This window comes from Ranitomeya imitator, chromosome 2, assembly GCF_032444005.1.
Source record: "Ranitomeya imitator isolate aRanImi1 chromosome 2, aRanImi1.pri, whole genome shotgun sequence".
Classification (NCBI taxonomy): Eukaryota; Metazoa; Chordata; class Amphibia; order Anura; family Dendrobatidae; genus Ranitomeya; species Ranitomeya imitator.
This window is the reverse complement of record NC_091283.1, coordinates 803,525,993-803,543,064: the sequence shown is the minus strand read 5'-3', so window position 1 is coordinate 803,543,064 and position 17,072 is coordinate 803,525,993. Positions and strand designations below refer to the sequence as shown.

General features: G+C 41.5%; 1 protein-coding gene across 7 annotated transcripts in view; it reads right to left on the bottom strand.

Annotated features, from left to right (window-relative positions):
* MYOF (myoferlin) overlaps window positions 1-17,072 on the bottom strand; it is a 176,146-nt gene that overhangs the window by 80,267 nt on the left and 78,807 nt on the right. For 3 of the 7 annotated variants that reach the window (XM_069753773.1, XM_069753775.1, XM_069753777.1), the window contains exons 13-19: window positions 16,940-17,043; window positions 15,687-15,755; window positions 15,561-15,604; window positions 14,049-14,131; window positions 8,898-8,936; window positions 2,739-2,863; window positions 1,676-1,789 (exon numbers count right to left, since the gene is read on the bottom strand). In XM_069753773.1, coding sequence (XP_069609874.1) covers window positions 1,676-1,789; window positions 2,739-2,863; window positions 8,898-8,936; window positions 14,049-14,131; window positions 15,561-15,604; window positions 15,687-15,755; window positions 16,940-17,043 — 578 coding nt within the window. The remainder of the gene's footprint in view (window positions 1-1,675; window positions 1,790-2,738; window positions 2,864-8,897; window positions 8,937-14,048; window positions 14,132-15,560; window positions 15,605-15,686; window positions 15,756-16,939; window positions 17,044-17,072) is intronic. The other 4 variants (XM_069753774.1, XM_069753778.1, XM_069753776.1 and 1 more) reach the window with 2 other exon arrangements.

Here is a 17,072-nt window from a genome sequence, read left to right as displayed (position 1 = left end):
ACACTATAGTCGGCTCATTGATAGGGTCTCAAATTAATTCTGCAGCCATAAAACAGACAGTGCCAGACCTAGGCTACAGAAGGCAAATGGTAAAAATTATTTAATGAAATCCACTAGAAAAAAAAATCATCTTTAGCTCCTTTTACATGTATTTAGAGGGGTATTCTCAAGTTGTCTCTTGAGCAGATCACAGATATGCAGCCCCCTATCGTCTCTTTATTTCTTGGTCTCTGGAAGGGTTGTTACTCATCTTTGAGTGACCATTCTGGTGAGTAGCTGTAGTATTAGTAGAACTCTAAAAAAAACTCTAGTAGAACGCGAAAAAAACGCATCGCGGTAAAAAAAATGAGCATGTTCATTATTTTTGCGGATTTTCTGCGTTTTTCCCGCAATTCTATGCATTTGGGAAAAAACGCACAAAAAACGCACCAAAAACGCATCAAAATCGCAGTAAGATCGCGGTAAAAACGCATGCGGATTTCTGGCAGAAACGTCTGGTTTTTGTCAGGAAAATTTCTGCAAGAAATCCTGACATGTGCACATACCCTCAAGCTCAGCACAAGTTCTGCTGTAACACATTCAGCTATCAGTGTTTGTTTTGGAGTGTGCACCGCCATCACTGCATTTACACAGAGATAACAGGGAATTTGAACAAGCACAGGACTCAGGATAGCAAGAACCATGATTAGGAGAAATGGAGTGGAAGAAGCTGATGCTGTTAGGTTGGTGATTTTGCAGTATTTATAACAGCAGCTTGTCAGGAGTTAAGAGGGAGGGGGAAGAAGGTGAGCAGCTAACTGCTGTATAGAAATCAGCAGGCTTGATAAAGGTGGCTTGGATATTAGGAGTAATCCTCTCTCCTTGAATGTAACTACTGTGCACACTTTGCCAGGGGTCTGGGCAGGCATCAGTGGCCGAGATCCATGGAAACCTGCTATACACTATGAAAGATAAAAGCTCTCACTGCAGGAGAATTACAGTAGATCGAAAAAGTCAATTGCAAAGATGCTTAATTTAAATTTTCACTAACTAATTAAATCAATAACTTGAGAATGCCGCTTTAAAAAAAAAAAAAAAAAAAGTCGCCGCCAAAAGGTAGACAACCTCTTTAGGCGAATTCCAATAAAGTCTTTTATGATCACTCAAATACAATTTTTATATTCCCTGTAATGGAGTAATCTTTCAGATATCGGTCAGATGCCAGTCACATGCCACAATCATGGTAGCTGATATTAGATTGATATTGAGTTTGCCAAAAGGACACTGGACAGCTTAAAGCTCTCAAAGAATTATTCTAGATATTACCCGTCTCCTGGATTGGTGATGATAACACTTCGATCAGTACTGGCTCCACTATGTGGACCCCCCATGGATCAGCAGAATATGGCCACAAGTCGGTAGCCAGAAGGAGTGGAATGGAGAGGCAGGTTGTACACACCAAAAGATCCTAGTGAATTAGATTACAGGTCTCGCATTACCGTGGCTCAGATACAGTAGTATCCTGAGGATCTCTTGACTTAGCAATCTTCATGGGTTCAATTTTGCTTGTTTCAGAGATTTTTTGAAGCGTCACCGGGCATCCCAAGCCCTTATGGCCCAAAATGGTTTCCACAACTCGCACCGGATATGCTAAATAACCATTTAATCACAAGTTTGGGGACACGGGTGGACTTACCTCTACAACGAGTATATCATCACTTGGTATATCCTCAATCTTTTTTGCTGGTGTGCCATCAAGTTTGGTTGTCAGTTCAACAAGAATTCTTCCCCTATAAGCTACACCTTCTCCCTGCAACATGAAGAGCGCCATCATCAGCCATGACTTATGTTACATGTAAAACTCTGTTTTCCCATGATGATAGAAGACCTTATTCCATGATGCCGCATGAGCCCACCAGAAGAAGTGTAGAGCCCATGCTCTACATGTTTTATTTGCATTGTTCACATTGTGGTGATCATTACATGTTGTATGTGCTAGAAGGCACAACAAGAAGTAGTTTCCAGGAGAAGAGATTGGTAAAGCTCGAAGTGGACAGAATCCATTGTACTGTGCGGGGTGTGCGTGTCTCCAGCCGGGAGTAGAACAGAGGGGAGAGTGTAGCGTGCAGGATTGGCGGTAGCCCTTCTGTCAACCATGTCCCGTACAGCTATAAAGCTCTCGGGTTGCGTCACCACCAGATCAGTTGGGCTCATACACCAGATCAGAAAGCAAGAGACTGAACAGATCAGCTAATTATCGTGAGAGGTGGCAAAGTTAAGGTTGGCTCATGTCTGCAGAAGAGTCAAGAAAACAGAAGGAGGCACCTGGTGTACCGACATTAACTAAAACCTTAAGAGAATGTGAGGGTGATCCATCAAAGCTTTAATCGCCAGATTTTCTGTTGAAAAAAAGCTTTGAAAAAGTCGTAATCTTTTTGCACAACGAGAAGTTACTCGAAAAAACGCATGACTGGCATTTCCGTGCCTCTCAGTTCAACTTTGTCGAAGATGGGGCAGGATGAGGGTGCGGCGAACCACGAAATTCATGATGAGCGGTGGAAATTGCTACACCACCAACTTTACTCCAGCAGAGGCATAATCATATTCTCTCCTGTTGGACGTTTGGGGTCCATTATGGTATCTGGCCCATTCGAAGATCCGCTGTGCTCTGGTGGACCAGTCCAACTTTGGTCACATACTTAATTAGTCCTGAAATATGACATACAGTAAATTAATATTTCATTGCGGTTCTAAAGTACCTTTCCAAAGTTGAGATCATCATACGGGTCAGGAAATCCAGTGAATTCTCTAGGGCTCCCATATAGATTAAGGTAACAAGGTCCAAAAGTGGGCAGGAATCCAACCTCCTTGTCACTACCTGCTGCTTGGAAAGATCACACCGAGATTAGGAAACTAGAGCAGAAGGAAAACTAATTCTAAAATAGAAGCTGCTTCTATACAGTGAGCATGGTGCACCGTTTTGGCGGAAACTTTTTTCGGAACGACAGAGGTGCGGATAGGTTTATAAGGGTTTTTCCATCCAACAAAGTGCTGACATATTGCTAGGATATGGAGGTCTGATATCCACCAACCCAGAAAATTAAGGGGCATGCAGCTCAGATATAGCAATATGCCCCAATACTCTCTTGCAAAGTGCCACCCAGCCAATGACTGGCGCAGCATGGGTTAAGACAAAATGAGAACTCGTTTAACCTTTTTGCAAAAAAAAAAAAAAGGGTTGCCACTCTGGTTTGACTTTTACCAATCTTTGGTTGAGGCACACCTTAGCAAAATGCCAGCACTTTATCATTTGAGAAAACTTATTTAAAGGGATTCTCCATGAATAGACAAAAAAATAAGAAAGAATGTTATTACTACATGAATATATTTCAAAATATCTTTATTTAACAAATCACATTCATTTTGCCTATGAAGGTAATCACTGCAGTACTTTAAAATAGCCTATGTCTTGTTCCACTGACAGTAAATCGTGCGCCGGAACGGGAGGAGAGTATTAGCGGTTTTATTTTCACCATGGCAAACATTCAAATAGAGAAGGGGTTGTCATAGTAGTGGACAATCCCTTTAAGAAAGGGAAAAAAAAATCTATTGCCAGAGAACCCCTTTAAATTGTTCAGCTTCTTAGAGATTTTTTTTTTTTAAAGGGGATCTGTCAGTTCCATCAACCCTCCTCAGCCGTTTATATAGGCATATGGGTGTTAAATAGTTGAATAAAATAACAGCTTGAGATCTGTGATCCGAGGTCTCAATGTTTTTCTATGTAAATGAGCCGTTTAGATCTATGGGCTGGACATAGGTCTCTCTGAGATTCTGCCTCCAGAGCTATGTCCAGCCCATAGATCTTAACTGCTCATTTACACAAGAAAAATGTGGATTTCTCTGGAATAAGACATCACATAGCAGAAATGAAGGTATCATTTCATTCAACTTCCTATGTCCTTCATGCCCATATAGACTGTTTTGGAGGGATGATCCAACTGACAGATTCCCCCTAAGCAATTTAGCATTATCAGCTGCTCCTTAGCAATGTAGCTACAAGGTGGTACCACCGCAAGCAACGGACGGTAAGGAAGGGAGGACAAGGAAGAAAGGGAGAAGAGGGAAGAAAGGGAGAAGAGGGAAGAAAGGGAGAAGAGGGAAGAAAGGGAGAAGAGGGAAGAAAGGGAGAAGGGGGAAGAAAGGGAGAAGGGGGAAGAAAGGGAGAAGAGGGAAGAAAGGGAGAAGAGGGAAGAAAGGGAGAAGAGGGAAGAAAGGGAGAAGAGGGAAGAAAGGGAGAAGAGGGAAGAAAGGGAGAAGAGGGAAGAAAGGGAGAAGAGGGAAGAAAGGGAGAAGAGGGAAGAAAGGGAGAAGAGGGAAGAAAGGGAGAAGAGGGAAGAAAGGGAGAAGAGGGAAGAGGATAGATGAATAGATCTACATATACTAGTCATGCCCACATAAGAGCAGCTCATATTTTAGGAATAGTTTTCCCTTATAGGCTATTTTATTATGTTTTGTACTTTTTCTTCATTTATCTAGCATTGATCATGCTTTATTTGATTAAACAGTAAAGCACAAAATAAAACAGCCAGAAATACAAAAAAAAGCATTTTTAGGATTTTGAAGTGTTCAAACAAGAACTTAGTCATTTTAAATATTCTGTTTTCTGAATGTGCATAAAGTGAACCAGGGTAAATCTGGAGTACAGCGGTATTAGCTTTTTGTCTTAGTTGTAAAAAATGTAACAGCAGAGGCGATTAGTTGCATCAGACGTTAGGGAATACATTGTACCAGTTCGTATGTCACAGTTAATGGGGCATTACAGGCTCAGCAAATAAAGCTTATTCATTGTATAATGATAGTTTTACTATTTGTTGATACTATAATATCCCTTTAAGTAGGAGATACTATAATTCAAAATGAAAAAGTATTTGAAGTTATAAAATGATTCCTGCACTTATGAGTTACTGTAATATGACAAGGAATTTGCAGGACTAGCAATTGCCCAATATATTGTTCAGAAAAACGTTAATTGACTCATGGTATTCGGCAACTGCTGTGCAAATTTCCTAAAAGGGCTGAAAAAGTAAAGATACCATTGAAACCATTTTGTATGGATTCCATATGATTGTATTATTCAGTTGATTTGCCATTACTAAAACACACGCAGGTAAAATATATATTTTTGGTCAGTATTGCCAAGAAAGGTGTCCCACAGCTTTAAAAAAAAAAGAATAAAATGTATGGTGCATAATAGTTTAAGGGAAATACAGTCCCCTATTGTGTGTTGTATATACCATAGAGAGGAAGAGTAGATCACAATATGGAGTCTAAGTGAGTATGTTGCCTAGAAAAGAGTTTAGTGCCAAAAAATACCAATCAATTGCAATGGTCAGGGACAAAACTAGAGGTGGCATGAATGGTAGGGGCTCCAATTCTTAGGTGGCAGGTGGTCCTCTAATAAACTACTCCATCTCAGACAGGGTATTTTAATATAGGGCTAGGGAAGCAATCTCAATCTTTGCCTTGTGTGAAGTAAAGCCTTGATACATTATTAATGGTCACTTTCTGGCGACCAAAATCGCTGATCGTAGCTGAATGATTTCAAGAGGCTACCCTTCATCTGGGAAATCAGCAGTGGTCCAAATACTTTGACTACACTGTCGCATTCTCCCACCTATCTATGACACGTCAGATGAATTTTGAATAGATTTGTATATCTATAAAATAATTTGGAATTTATTTATTTATTTTTTTAAAGGTGTTCCACTGCTGTCATATTAAACCTGACAGAGCTTGCCAGATTGGATATCAATCCATTGTGTACGGGGCCCACATAAAAAAAGTTTCCTCCAACAAATGATATCAGGGAAGGTGGCAGTAGGAACGCAACGGAGCGGCAGACGGAACGCAAAGGAGCGGCAGACGGAACGCAAAGGAGCGGCAGACGGAACGCAAAGGAGCGGCAGTTTGAATTGAAAAGCTCAATGGTATTGTTCTCAAGGTAGGCAAGTCTGGCAACGTATGGCTCTATGCTTCCCATAAAGAGCACATCAAGGCTTAGTCAAACTGAGCATTCATGTGTATGTCAAATTCAGGAGAAAGCTGCTTGGCCAAGGTGTATTGGCAACCTTAGACCTTGATATAAGGTGATGTCAGTCCAAAGGTAGTAAAGCTCATGGCTCTTCAAGAAAGGAGTATTGTAACTGACTGACTAATGGGGTATGGGCATGGGAATTAATGCCATCTAATAAGAGACAAATTGTCTACCCCTGCATAAGGGCAATACCAACTTTAGTACTGACTCCTTAGCTGATTTTTAGCACCTCTGTGGTAAGACATCAGAACCTTCCTTGGCAATACGAAGAGTAAAAGAAAGAATTTCGATCTTGTAACAACAATTTACAATGCATTTTGGGGAAAGTTACATTAAAGTTAGATTGTTAAAGGTTGTTGATTAGTAGGGTCTGGACACACGGACACGAACCATGCAGCATTGACTGAACTGGATCTGAGAGCAGAATAGTACATGTGTATGTTTCGTAGGCCACCATCAGTGTTTATTCACACATGGCAGATTTGTTGCATACATTTCTGCGAATGTTCCATACATATGCTTGCAGAAATCCATGCAAATGCTACACACACACCAATTTACATGTATGAGCAATTATGCAAACAAATCTGCCATGCCTAATCTAATAAAATTGGCTATAGGCTAATCTATAGATGATGCAATCATAAAATTATTCTGCTGTGCGTGTGCAGTTTGTAAATGTTTGCAACGAGGGTGAACTGTTAAAGGCAATGGGTTGAATACTAGCGATGAGCGAGTATACTCGTTGCTCGGGTTTTCCTGAGCACGCTCGGGTGGTCTCAAGAGTATTTGTAACTGCTCAGAGGTTTTGTTTTCCTTGCCACAGCTGCATGATTTACAGCTACTAGACAGCTTGATTACATGTGGGGATTCCCTAGCAACCAGGCAACCCCCACATGTACTCAGGCTGGCTAGTAGCTGTAAATCACGCACCCGAGTCAACAAAAACTAAATCTCCGAGCAGTCACAAATACTTGGAGACAACCCGAGCATCGAGTACACTTGCTCATCACTATTGAAGACTACTTTTGCTGTATAGTACTAGTGTCATGGGTTTACTGCGACAGGAGTAAGAAGACCGCAGAGTCCGATTTATCCTATTCCTGCACTGGTTAGAAGCACTTCACCTTCAAATTAAACCGTGTACATTTTTTTTTTTTAGCAGTGCAGGGGTTAATCTGCTCTGTTGAGAGCTCCCATCTACTATATAATCTGGGCCCTGGCTAGCACTCATTGTTAGAGTAGCTTTTGCTGCATGGCTGGAGGTTGTTGTTGGTTATTGTTGGAGAAGGCGTTTGGTGGATTTATCTGCGACCGTTTAGGCTATGTGCAAACGTTGCGGATTTCTGTGCGGATTTTTCTGCTCAGTTTTTGAAAAATCCGCAGGTAAAACGCACTGCGTTTTACCTGCGGCTTACCCGTGGATTTACTGCAGATTTCCAGCGTTTTTTTATGTGGATTTCACCTGCGGATTCCTATAAAGGAACAGGTGTAAAACGCTGCGGAATACGCACAAAGAATTGACACGCTGCAGAAAATACAACGAAGTATTTTCGCGCTGTATTTTCAGCAGCATGTGCACTGCGGATTTTGTTTTCCATAGGTTTACATGGTACTGTAAACCGGATAGAAAACTGCTGCGAATCCGCAGCGTCCAATCCGCAACATGTGCACATAGCCTTATAGGTTTCGAGTGTATGATAATTCTCTATCTTCTCCTACTTTGGATTAACCTCATCCTCTACTCACTGGTGTTTACCTCTGTTTGCGTGTGTATATTTGTATGTTTGGTATTTTTCGTTACCCCTGTTCGAATTAACCTTGTGAATCTGGTTGGTGTACTAAGGTGCACTACTCCTCCCCTCTTCCCTGGATAGGGGAAGGGTACAGACTGAGGGCAGATTTATGAGCTAAGGCAAGGTGTGCGGCCCTGGTGTCTTCACCATCAGAAGAAATCTGGCGAGCTAGGGTGCCCCAAGCATAAGGGACAGGGAAGACGTCCCTGGTCCCAGGACACCCAACAACAGAGCTGTGACAACTGGTTTTCCCATAAAACACATAATACGAGTCCAACTGCAGATACCCCCTTCAATACCCAACAACTGGTCCTCGGGGGGGTGCAGTGTATAAGTAGCAGTGAATGTTCATTTTCCATTATGGTCTACAGGGGATACAAAAACAGCTAAGCATGCACCATAGAATTAACCTATTGATCGGTCTTGCATGTGAAAACCTCAAGATATTCTCTGAAACACTGTGGATATAAAAAAAAAGTTTATCTGGCTAATATAACTCAATTGACAGATCTTTTGATATGAGGATCCCATGTAGACATGGAATTTCTGGGAGATTGGGTTGCAAGGAGTCTGGAAATGGATGGATGTTTGCATATTTGCTTTTAATATGTGTAAGTAGTGCAAGGGCATTGCTGATGGGAGTTGGGTGGGTCTTAAAATACGCAACATTTCAATCCCAAATTTTGGTATTGAAAGGTTTAATATGAAGTAATACATGTGTGAATAAAAGCTAGGAAACGTGTAGGTGCTACACGAAGAGTAAAGGATAAGTAGAGGCTAGAATGGCACGTTGGATTCTGCGTACTATGTGTTCCAGTCAGAAGCCACATAGCAAAGACAGACAAATCATGCTTCTATACATCCATGCAGGTTCCAGTGCCAAAACTGTATTTTCCTTAAGAACAAGTAAAAATTAAAGTACATTTTTTTGGCTTTATTTTTTCATTAGGACCAAAAATTCTTAAGTCACAGTTTGGGCAGTGGGTTGCAAAATCAAATTGGAATCAAAATCACACCACAATATACACCTTCCAATGCCGTAGACCCAACTCCCGAAGTTTCACGGTCTATATTACAAAAAGAAAACAGTTAAATAGAACATGTCGGACACAATTCAATACATAGTAATCTGCTCAAAAATATCTCCAAAAGAAAATAAAAATATAATGAACACATCAGGAGCAAGAAGAAAGCGGATAAAACATAAAAGTAAAAAAATCAAGTACCGTACTAACTTCCCACAAAATATAAATAAGGCGGTGTTCACATCTGCGTAGGAGGTTAGGTCAGGAGTTTTCCTCAGGGATTGTCATATTTGATGGGAAGACTAGAGCAGCATTTCACATCAAAATGAGGGATATCAAGACCGGAAATTAAAACTCAATGGGGTCGATCAGGTGATCCTGGTATCTGTCATGATTTGGCCCAGGGATGCAGATATAAACTTAGCCCAAGAGACTCAAATACCAAAGCTTAAAAAGGGGTTGTTGATCTTTGCTGATACTAATTTTTTTTTTTTTACTGAAATGCATAAATTTCAGACAAAAAAAAAAAAAAATCAGTTTTGCAGTTGGGTTTTATTAAAGTTTGCAACATTTGCCTTTTCTGCCCATTAAATTGCAATGAGGTCTCTGCTCATAAATCAGGGTAGAGAAGCTAGCAAAGATTAAAAAAAAAAAGTTATAAACTCTCCTATGTAACATTGTTGATTAAATACAAATGCAAAGTGATTTTTAGCCCCAAATACAGTGAAGGAAATCATTATTTCATCCCTGGATGATTTTGTAAGTTTGCCCACTGACAAAGACATGAACAGTCTATAATTTTAAGGGAAGGTTAAATTTAACATTGAGCGATAGAATATCAAAAATAAAATCCAGAAACTCACATTGTATAAATTTGCATTTTGCAGTGAGAAATAAGTATTTGATCCCTTACCAACTATTAAGAGTTCTGGCTCCTACACACCAGTTAGACGCATACGTTACAGCCACCTTACGGGGTCTAAGGGGTATTGTTTCTCCTTATGGAGAGTGACATACCATCTCTGGCTTGTCAAGATAAGGAGGCTTATTCGCCGTGTAATGCTCCTCTGGGAAATATAATATGCAAATTGCCTCTTCCCTAGCCAAATCAGTTCTCATGTTTCGCACTGACGAGGGCCAACAGCCCGAAACACCGTGTCTGCGAATTGAGATATTGATTTGGTTTTTATCCTAAGTCATATTGCACGACTCGTTAAAGGGTTGATTGTGACTTGTAGGATCGCTACTTCCAACAGGTGGCGCTATAGAGTTTAAGTCCTCTTTTTCTCAGAAGAGGCAATTTGCATATTGCCACCTTATAAAAGACTCCTGTCCACAGACTCAATCAGTCAGACTCTAATCTCAACAACATAGGCAAGACCAAAGAGCTTTATGAGGATGTCAGGGTCAAGATCATAGACCTGCACAAAGCTGGAATTGGCTACAAAACCATAAGTAAGACGCTGGGTGAGAAGGAGACAACTGTTGGGGCAATAGTAAAAAAAAAATTGAAGAAATCCAAAATTACTGTCAATCAACATCAATCTGGGGCACCATGCAAAATCTCACCTCGTGGGGTATCCTTGATGATGAGGAAGGTGAGAAAACTACACGGGGGGGGGGGGGGGACTTGTTAATGAACTGAAGGCAGCTGGGACCACAGTCACCAAGAAAACCATTGGTAACGCATTACGCCATAAAGGTTAAAATTCCTGCAGTGCCCGCAAGGACCCCCCCGCTCTAGAAGGCACATGTGCAGGCCCATCTGAAGTTTGCCAATTAACACCTGGATGATTCTGTGAGTGATTGGGAGAAGGTGCTTTGGTCAGGAGACACAAATTGAGGTCTTCGGCATTAGCTCAACTTGCTGTGTTTGGATGAAGAGAAATGCTGACTATGACCCAAAGAACACCTTCCCCACTGTCAAGCATGGAGGTGGAAACATTATGTTTTGGCGGTGTTTCTCTGCTTGAGGGCACAGGACTACTTCACCACATCAATGGGAGAATGGATCTAGCCATGTACCTTAAAACCTGATTGACAACCTCCTTCCCTCCACCTGGACATTAAAAATGGGTCGTGGCTGGGTCTTCCAGCAAGACAATGACCCAATACATACAGCCAAAACAACAAAGGAGTGTCTCAAAAAGAAGCACATTAAGGTCATGTTGCCTAGCCAGTCTCCAGATCTTAATCAAAAAGAAGACTTATGGAAGGAGTTGAAGCTCCGAGTTACCAAGCGACAGTCTTAATGATTCAGAGATGATCTGCAAAGAGGAGTGGACCAAAATTCCTCCTGACGTGTGCAAATCTCATCAACTGCAAAAAAAAGTCTGATTGCTGTGCTTGCCAACAAGGGTTTTGCCACCAAGTATCAAGCCTTGTTTGCCAGAGGGTTCAAATACTTATTTCTCACTGCAAAATGCAATTACGGTAAATTTATATAATTTATACAATGTGATTTTGTGGATTTTATTTTTTATATTCTATCTCAATATTAAAATTTACCTACCCTTAAAATTATAGATTGTTTAGGTCTGTCAGTGAGCAAACTTACAAAATCTGCAAGGGATCATATATTTATTTATTTCACTGTATTTGCATTTCAGTAAAAAGATGCTGTTAAAATAACAAAAAGAAACAAAGTAATAATCCAATTGATTGGTCACAAGTGTCTGAGAAAAGTTAGGCCCTAGAGGTGAGACCAGCATCCATCTCCTCCTGCCCAGCCTCCAGAACACCAGGTAAAGTTGCTACCGCATTTAGGTCATAGAGGACTGTAGAGGTCGCCGCACACGTGCACAGGTCTCTCCATCAAACTTTCTCACCTTTTTCTCATGAAGGTGAATGGAGACCAAAGAGTGACCATCTATCTACTGTCTCTGCCTGAATGCTGTGGCCAAGTGACCACCAATCTGGAGATAGGTGCAAGGGTCCCAGCGGTGGGGCGCCCTCATCTATCAGACCTTTAAACCATACCCACAGAACCTCCTCTTTGTAGAAGAAACTGCAGCCCGAATGCCAATGTTGGTACAGAACTTCCCCTCCATATTTGGTGTATGATTTTGGCAAAAAGAGCCAAATATGAAGTTTTGGTTAACTAGAACCCAACACTCGATTCATGCTGCCCAAAACCATGGTCGGCATGAATCGGTGCCTGGCTGCATGATTTCAGCAAGGTATGTTGTTCTATGAAAAAGCTGAATGTTTCGGAGAAAATATAGTTTGAAAATGCTGCCGGGGACATGGGGAAAGATGAGAGGAGTCTGATGTAGTCCCCGGCCAGATTCTCCAAGCTCCCGGTGATTTAGCAGCTCACACCCCTCAATCATCTTCAGAGACGTGAATCCGGATAGGGGCCACATTGGACTTATCTCGCCTCTCCCTATGGCTCCCTGCCTTCTCTTTAGGTAGCCAGGCTCAGATTCATGCGACCTGTGGTTTTGGAAGCATGAAACGACTGACAATGTTCCCTTTAAAAATGATAAATGTCTTCGGACAATTTTATTCCCAGATGCTCACCAAAAAAGAACACTGCAATTTTCACTCTGGCAAATAGGCCTAACGCTAGATTCGCTCTGCCTGAGACTATTCATTGGTCTCAATCATCACAATGAAAGTAAACAGGTCTATATACATTAGATAACACAGGATCCATCATTGACAATAGGTGAGGTCACAGATCACCTCCTCCTCCTTCCTACACAATGACGTTTGCTCCTGTTAATGTCCACATGAAGAACAGAAAATAAAAGTCTAATATCAGGCCTAGAGACCAGCGTGAAAACTGCAAGAGCTTGTTTTTTGTTTGATATACAACATATGTACATACAACTATAGAGCTTGGCATAACGGTTACACCTATGAAGTTGTTTTGGGGGCTGAGCACCAAGAGGGCAGCAACAATAGGCATTAGGAAACCCAGCCAGAGGAGTACCAAAATGGAAGTGACAGTAGGCACTAGGAAGCACAGCCAGAGGAGTACCAAGATGGAAGTGACAGTAGGTACTAGGAAGTACAGCCAGAGGAGTACCAAGATGGCAGTGGTAGTTTGCACTAGGAAGCACAGCCAGAGGAGTACCAAGATGGCAGTGACAGGCACTAGGAAGCACAGCCAGAGGAGTACCAAGATGGAAGTAACAGTAGGCACTAGGAAGCACAGCCAGAGGAGTACCAAGATGGCAGTGACAGTAGGCACTAGGAAGCACAGCCAGAGGAGTACCAAGATGGAAGTAACAGTAGGTGATAGGAAGCCCATCCAAAAGAGTACTAAGATGGCAGTGACAGTAGGCACTAACAAACCCAACAAGAGGAGTACCAAGATGGCAGTGACAGTAGGCACTAGGAAGCACAGCCAGAGGAGTACCAAGATGGCAGTGACAGTAGGTGATAGGAAGCCCATCCAGAAAGTAGCAAGATGGCAGTGACAGTAGGCACTAGCAAACCCATCCAGAGGCATACCAAGATGGCAATGACAATAGGCCTCACGTCTAGGGAATAACTAATAAATACTTTTGCCCAAATTGTTGACTTCCCCCTGCAAGCCCAGAAACTATAGATAAGACACAGGGATTTTAAGAAGTAAAAAAAAATTGTACATTTAACAAATAAACAGATTGCAAAACTCTTTTTCTGATGGCATTTCCTTTAAGCAGAGTGCACACAATGTAATGAATCATGTCTGTAGCACATTTACCATTCTAGTTAGCATAAGAGCAGCACAGCAATAACTTTTGCAACCTGTTGCTTACAAATCAATGTTGATTTGCTTGACATGGACCATACAGTACAGTGTTATATTGGTTACGACTGATAAAACTACTATCTGTCCTCCATAGATGTGACCGTTATGCCAAGCACCAGAGATAAAGGGGTTGTCTGAAGTTTGCTCTTCAGGAGCACGCTGCTCCTGCACCTCCTGGCTTCCTGCTTGCCAGGGGGCGGTGCGCTCCTGAAGATTGACAGGACAGCAGCATGGTTGAGCCACTGACCAGAAATGCATGTTCTCCAATGCTGCTAGTAACGGGCAATATTTCATATTGCTCTTATTGGTTTGGTTCCATGTGGATAGCACACAATGGCTATGTCTTATTAACCACATATAAACAAGAAAGCAGTAATAAGCTCAGTCTGATTGCCGGAGCATCGTCTCACCTTCCAGATCTCCACCAGATGCAGCAATTTTTGACAAACTCAGATTAGTGGTTCCAACAGCGTCGTTCTTGGTGAGTCTGTCCCTGAGATAGTGTATTGAAAAGTTATAAATTGGAATAGATTAAGCATTAAATGGATCCTCTCCAGAAAAAAAAACTAATAAAATTATACAAATATAATTAAAACATAACAATTGTGATAATTATACTTATCAATAATTTCATATTATTTTAGCTAAGATTAAATGGACTCTTTGTAAAAAGAAAAAAAAAACAAAAACACAACACTAGACTATAAGGCTATGTTCACACATTGCATTTTTGCTATCTTTTTATGCACGCAAAACCTGCTCCCTTGGCAGTGAAGAAGCTGCTTACAAAAAGCATGTTTGCTGCGTTTTTGTCTCTTTTGCATGACAAAGTTTAGTGCATGAAAAAAAAACCATAATGCAACTTTCTGAGGTTTTTGCACCAGAAACACAGCAAAACCTGGCACCTGTGTTTTTTGCTGCAATTTTGCACTTACTCATTGTTTCCTATGGGCGAAAAAAAAAGCTAAAAGAAGTGACATGCAGCAGTTTTCCAATTCAGTAAGGGGAAAAAAAAAACCACAATGCATTTGCATGCGATTTCTTAAGTCTCATCGCTTTTGCTGGCACTGTAAAACACAGCTTAAAATTTGCATTAAAAATAGCAATAAAAACGCAACGTGTGAACATGCCAAAGAGGCTGTTGAGTTCGGGTCAGAAGACCTGCAACGGATAAGTAAAACCGGCCTAAAAACTGTCAAAGAAATACAAAAATCTAATCTAAAATAATAATTATACTGTTAGTTTCTTATAATTAATTAAAAAAAACAAGGCTAAGAAACATTAAATTAATAAAAAGGTTGTACCATAAACAACATTTATCACCTACCCACAGGAGAGATGATAAATGTACGGTCACTACTAGTCTGGTTGCTGAGAGACTTCCCAATTCCAAGAACAGGGGGCAAAGTTTGCTCTGTGAACACACGAGAGACCACCCCTCCGGTACACAGGACAGTGGTCACACCGCTCTACTTGCACAGATGACTTTGGACACCTTGGGGGTCCCAGTGGTTGAGGCCTCAGCAATCATTTATCATCTATCCTGTGGCCATATTCTTGGGACAAACCATTTAAAGGGTATCTGTCTGCAGGTTTTGCTACTTCATGTGAAAGAAGCATGATGTAGAGACCCTGAATCCAATTATGTATCACTTAGTTTACTGGGTGCATTGGTTCTGACACACAGATTTTAGATTTTAGCAATGCAGCTGAGCTGAGAAAGCTACTTACACCCACACCAGGCTCTGTATGTACATAGTCTATAGACAGTGAGCTGCTTAGTACAGGAGGGGGTGGAGTCAAGTGAGTCACAGCAATGATAATATCCTCGTGATAAAACTTCAGTGTAAGTAAACAACTGAAGGACCTTAGCAAACATTTACTGGTACTTTTCTACCTCTGTGAAGTTAGCCATCACTTACCAGTCGTATACAGTGAGTTTTATGTTCTCACACACTGAGGGAAACTGCAAGAACAAATATAGTTACATATATTGCCTATATATACACAATGCACCGGCTCAGTATCTGCAGATTAATACATCTAACCTTGATCTGAAGATTGACAGCCTGGTTCCATTCTGGATTAGCATTTTTTTCTATAGTCCTCGTAGAGACCTGTACAGACAAATTGTTCTATATTATAAAATCCTTCCTAGTAAATATATACGGCATATACTTGAGTATAAGCAGAGAATTGCAGCCCATTTTTTTTTAAGGCTGAAATTTCCCCTCTCGGCTTATACTCGAGTCATACCCATGGGTCGGCAGGGGAGGGGGAGCGACAACTGTCTAAATATACTCACCTACTCCAGGCGCGGTCCCTGGACGTCCCTCATTCTCCAGGCGCTGACTGCTTCTTCCTGTATTGAGCGGTCACATGGTACCACTCGTTACAGTAATGAATATTGACTGCCATAGGGGTGGAGCTGCATATTCATTACTGTAATGAGCGGTACCATGTGACCACTCAATACAGGAAGAAGCTGTCAGCGTCCGGAGAACGAGGGACGTCCAGGGACCGCGCCAGGAGCAGGTGAGTAACAGGGGCATATTCACCTGTTCTGCATTCCACCGTCGGCACTGCTCCGTCTTCTGCATCCTCTGCAGTGACGCTCAGGTCAGAGGGCGCGACGACGCGATTAGTGCAGAGGATGGGAAGACACAGCGGCACCGACGGTGGAACGGGAAAGGTGAGTATAGCAAGTGCCGGGGGCCTGAGCGATGAGTGGTGAGTATGTGATTTTTTTTTTTATCGTAACAACAGCATATGGGGCAAATATCTCTATGGAGCATCTTATGGGGCCATAATCCGCATTTGTGCAGCATTATATGGGGCAAATGTCTCTATGGAGCATCTTATGGGGTCATAATCAGCATTTGTGCAGCATTGTATAAGGCAAATGTCTATATGGAGCATCTTATGGGGCTATAATCAGCATTTGTGCAGCATTATATGGGGCAAATGTGTCTATGGAGCATCTTATGGGGTCATAATCAACATTTGTGCAGCATTATATGGGGCATCTTATGGGGCCATCATGAACTGTATGGAGCATTATATGGGCTCCTGATTCAATATGGATATTCAAAAACACTTAACCTACTGATGTCTCAATTAATTTTACTTTTATTGGTATCTATTTTTACTTTTGATATTTATCGATAGCTGCTGCATTTTCCACCCTGGGCTTATACTCGAGTCATTAAGTTTTCCCAGTTTTTAGTGGCAAAATTAGGGGGGGGGTCGGCTTATACTCGAGTATATATGGTATCTATTTTATGTTAACAGAAAGTTGTACCTTCTTCCCAGCAAAAGCTACTTCCACAAATGGATCAACTAAATTTTTCTTATCAGAGTCTCCTCCAAAGAGTTGCTTAACCGACTGTGCAAACGCATCATCCACTAAAGACAGAAACACCAGTGATGAGAGA